General features: G+C 42.5%; 1 protein-coding gene across 2 annotated transcripts in view; it reads left to right on the forward strand.

Moving 5' to 3' along the window:
- The window catches only part of KARS (lysyl-tRNA synthetase), a 19,443-nt gene that overhangs the window by 8,905 nt on the left and 5,598 nt on the right, over positions 1-4,940 (forward strand). For both annotated transcript variants that reach the window (XM_006860155.1, XM_006860156.1), the window contains 3 exons: positions 1,674-1,767; positions 3,627-3,813; positions 3,892-4,017. In XM_006860155.1, the coding sequence (XP_006860217.1) occupies positions 1,674-1,767; positions 3,627-3,813; positions 3,892-4,017 (407 nt within the window). The remainder of the gene's footprint in view (positions 1-1,673; positions 1,768-3,626; positions 3,814-3,891; positions 4,018-4,940) is intronic.

A 4,940-nucleotide genomic window follows, 5' to 3' on the forward strand; every position in this document is an offset into this window, starting at 1 on the left:
ACTCCCGTAAGGATTTACACCCTCGGAAACCCTGTACAGGGTCGCTATGGGTCGGAACCGACTCGACGGCACTTAACAACAACAACAATACTTTAGTTAGTTAGCTGATCCTTGGTGTAGCTCATTTAGATTGGCTCTAGTTTTTTACTGTTCTAATCAAATTTCAGTGGGTATTTTGTTTGTTTTGCCTTTATTTTAAAAATAAAAGAAGAGGCCCTACAAAATAAATATGTAGCCTCTAGCCACTATGCTAAGAAGCTCAGTGGTTACGAATTGGGCTGCTAACCTCAAGGTCAGCAATTCATAACTACCAGCTGTTCCATGGAGAAAGATGAGGCTTTTTGCTCCGGTAAAGAGTTAGCCTCAGAAACCCTGTGCTGGATCGCTATGCGGTGGAACCGACTCCACGGCATACCAACAACAACCACGATGCTGGTAATCATTGCCATGCATTTCTTCATGGTTATATTATCCAACTATGCATCCGTAAGAGGCCTACTGTGGCACTGTGGGATAAGCTCTGGATGCTAACCACAAGGTTGATGGTTCACACCCACCAGCTGCTCCTTGGAAACCCTGTATGGGTTGCTATGAGTCAGAACTGACTTGACAGCTCCTAACAACAATGTGGGTCCCTAGGGAGCCCTGCTGGTGTAGTGGGTTCCTAAACAGGCTGCTAACCACAAGGTCAGCAGTTTGAATCAACCAGCCACTCTGCAAGAGGAAGAGGAGACTTTCTAGGCCCATAAAGACTTACAGCCCTGGAAACCCTACTCAGGGTCACTATGAGTCAGATCCGACTCGGTGGCAGTGGGGTGGTTTGGTTTGTTTTTATGTGACCCTAAACCGTACAGTTGAGTCTTCCCCATTTTTATCTTAACTTGTTACATCTTTTTAGTTCTTACAATGTTCACTTTCCCCACATCCCTTTATTTCCTTACAAAGGATTTGTTGACAAACCCAGGGCACGTAAACTACTAGTACAATTTGGATTTTGTTGGTTGCACGTACAGCTCAGTGTGTTCTGCTGGGCTCGGTGTTTCCTGCAAGTTGGCAGCAGATCCCCAAGTTTGCTCTGATTCAGGCTGGATCCTTTCTTGGCAGGGCTCTAGGTGGTGATATGTTCACTCCTTGGGAGGCACACACAGCTTTCAGAGATCTTTAACACAGTGGGTTTTTGGCTTCTCCTATCTATTTGTGCTCTCTCTTTTTATGTGAGGAATCCTGCTAGCACAGTAGATTAGTAATTGGCTGCTAACCAAAAAAATCGACACTTCAAACCCACTAGCTGCTCCATGGGAGAAAACATAGCAGTGTGCTTCCATAAAGGTTCACAGCCTTGGAAACCCGATGGGGCCCATCTCTGTCATGTGGGATCACTATGAGTTGGAATCATCTCAGCAACAGTGGGTATTTTTATGTCAGGATTCAGGTAGATCCAAAAACTTTGGATCTTTCAGGAGGAAATCCAGTGGACTTCTTTAAAGCTGCATCTTTCTGCAAATCTGTTTTGAATGGGGATCAATGGCATGAAAAGAAAGGCAGGGCTTGGACCTTGGGTTCTAGTTTATGATCTACCCTGATACAGAAATGTAGAGGGAGATTTTTCTGGCATGATAACTTGACATGACTTCTGGTTCTGCCCATCAGTATTTCTGCTCTTCTTATTCTAGGCAGGATCCATGCCAAAAGAGCTTCTGGGGGAAAGCTCATCTTCTATGACCTTCGAGGAGAGGGAGTCAAATTGCAAGTCATGGCCAATTCCAGGTACATAGAAATAACCAGTCACAGTTCTCTCCAGACCTGCAGAGAGTAGCATGTTGGGAACAGAGGGGCCTGTGTGGTCTTACCTTCCCGTTGGTGAGTGTAGAGACGTCAGGAAGTGGATATGATTAGGTAAGGCTATGAAGAGGGTCAGAAGGCCATCCGATTACTGGGAAAGTTGTAGCTGCTCTCAGGTTGGGTCAGGAGAGAAGAATAAAGACAATATGAGAGCGAGTCAAAAAGTATTGCTACAAAGCCATAGACCCTTTATGAAACAAAAATACCGAAGTGTCAAAGGTATTGTCTCTCAACATGCCCTCCATCTAGGTCTATATACTTCTGAAGACAGTGCTTCTATCTCTTTAACCCCGCGAATTACACCTCAGTGTAAAGAAAACAAAAATGCTCACAACTGGGCAAGTAAATAGCATCATGATAAATAGAGAAAAGGCTGACGTTATCAATCAGAGACTTCATTTTGCATGAATTCACACTCAACACTCATGGATGCTGTAGTCAAGAAATCAAACAACCTACTGTATTAGGCAAATCTGCTACATAAGACCTATTTAAAGTGTTCAAGAGCAAAGATGTCAGTCAGCTTGAGGACTAAGGTGATCCTGATCCAAGGCATGATATTTTCAATAGCTTTATATGCGTGTGAAAGTCGAAAAGTGAATAAGGAAGGCCATAGAAGAATATGTGCTTTTGAGTTATGGTGTTGGAGAAGAATATTGAAAGTGACTCTGTTGAAAGAAGTACAGCCAGAATGCTCCTTAGGAGCCAGGATTATACACTTCAGACATGAAGGAACCTGTCCCTGAACAAGGACATTGTGCTTGATAAAGCAGAGCACCAGTGACCAAGAGGAAGACTCCCAGTGCGATGGACTGGTGCAGTGGCAGCAGCATTAGGCTCCAGCGAAACAATTGTGAGGATGGTGCGGGACCAGGCAGGGTTTTGTTCAGTTGTAAATAGGGTCACTAGGAGTTGGCACTGACTCGAGGGCACCTAACACAAAACAACCCTTTCCCACAGAATTCTGCACTCTGATTTAGACCCTGTCAAAACATAGAGACTCAAATGGCTCCTTGTTAAGTTTTAAAAACAAAAAGAAGTCTGAAGGGGCAAAATCAGGGCTCTAGAGTAGATGGGCTAAGTTTTTCCAATGAAATTCTCACAGGCCAACCCTTGCTACCATGGAAGAATGAGTAGATGCATTGTCATGGTGGGCATATATTCATGGGGGCAACTTTCCTGGTCTTTAAGACTTCTTTCTAATATGCCTCTGGTCGTCCTGTGTTCTTCATGAAAATCTGTCAGGTTTTTCCTTTGGAATTAAACAGCTGCCAAAACCATCTGAGCTAACCTTTCTGTCTTGAATTTAGCTGTCCCAGCAGATCCTCTCAAAAGTCACTATTGTGACTGGACCAGTTTTTTAAGGCACTCTTAAGGAGTCCTGGTGTGGCACTGTAGGATAAGCATTAGACTGCTAACTGAAAGCTTTGGTTCAAACTGCACAGTCACTCCTTGGAAACCATATACAAGGTCACTGTGACTCCACGTCACTTAACAACAGCAACAACACAGACACAGAGATAAGAATATTACTGAGAGAACTTGTATCCAACCATCTACTGATCACAGAGACAAGTTTAAATGTGTTTTGTTTGAAATAAACCTGTGCATGTATGAACTAGAACCTTAATAGCCGTATTTTTTATAACAGTTGCCCTTAAATCTGAGATTCTTCTTGGGCTCACATTAACACGTCTTTAGCAGTTTAATAAGGGTTCTAGAGTAAACCAGTGGTCACTTTTCTTCTGGACTGTCGTCTACTGAATTATTTTCTTTTTGCTCAGGAACTATAAATCAGAAGAAGACTTTATTCATATCAATAACAAACTGCGCCGGGGAGACATCATTGGAGTCCAGGGGAACCCAGGGAAAACCAAGAAGGGTGAACTGAGCATCATTCCCTACGAGATCACACTGCTCTCTCCCTGTCTGCATATGCTGCCTCATCTTCACTTCGGCCTCAAAGACAAGGTGAGCTCAGATGGCCTCCTAACTGCGTTGCACTTATTTGATCATATCTGTGATTTCTAACTGCTTCTTTTGGTTTAGGAAACCCGATATCGTCAGAGATACCTGGACTTGATCCTGAATGATTTTGTGAGGCAGAAATTTATCGTCCGCTCCAAGATCATCACATACATAAGAAGTTTCTTGGATGAGTTGGGATTCTTAGAGGTGATGGCGCATTTGAAGAGCTGCCTTGCTGTTTTCCTTTTGCATTCCCTTCCCTTCCTTTTCCAAGGCATAGTCTGTGTCAACCACCTTCGTGCTGTGTAAACATCCCCTTCTTGTCTGTGTCTTTGTTCCACCATGTTTATTTCTGTACCTTCATTAGGAAGGCAGGACCCAACTCCCAAGGTACAGGGAAAGGTTCATTATACCTTGCATGTTCAATGCGTTATCAAATTATTTTGCATTTTTGTAGCAATAAAAAAATTTTTAATGTATAAGCAAAAGGAAAATGCATATTACTGTCAAACAAATTCAGACAGTAAGGAAGTCTGTAGAATACAAACCGCTTTCTCCCATCCAGCATCCCTCCCCACACTGCAGCCTTCAATGCCGTCCAGTGTGCATGTGTGTACACGAGCTGTTTTCCATTTTCAACATGAAATACATACACTGTATGTATTGTGGAGAACCTGCTTCCTCTCCCCTCTAACTGCCACCAGGTACCAACATATTCTGGAGCCTTTTCAAGGCTACATAGTTTATTTCCCTTAGTGAAGCTGAGATTATTTTTTTTCAACAGTTAATGTTTCAGTGAACATCTTTATGCTTGTGTGCACATGTTTCTGAAGGATGGCTTTCTAGAAGTGAAATAGCTACACCTCAGGATGTAAACAGTTATGTTTTTAACAGATGCTGCCAGATTGACTCAAGAAAGGCTGCACCCCTTTAGATTCTCATGTTTAACTTGTGACAGTTTACGGTACTGTGTTAGTGATGGCTTGACATTATTAATAGAAATTGAAACATGTTCTGGAATATCAAACTGTCTTTTTTTTTTTTATGTTTTATTGTGAATTATATTGATAGTTTACATGAGAGAACTTTAGTTTTACATTCATTCCACCGTACATCGTTTCATTGCCATG

This window comes from Chrysochloris asiatica, unplaced genomic scaffold, assembly GCF_000296735.1.
Source record: "Chrysochloris asiatica unplaced genomic scaffold, ChrAsi1.0 scaffold00037, whole genome shotgun sequence".
Lineage (NCBI taxonomy): Eukaryota > Metazoa > Chordata > Mammalia > Afrosoricida > Chrysochloridae > Chrysochloris > Chrysochloris asiatica.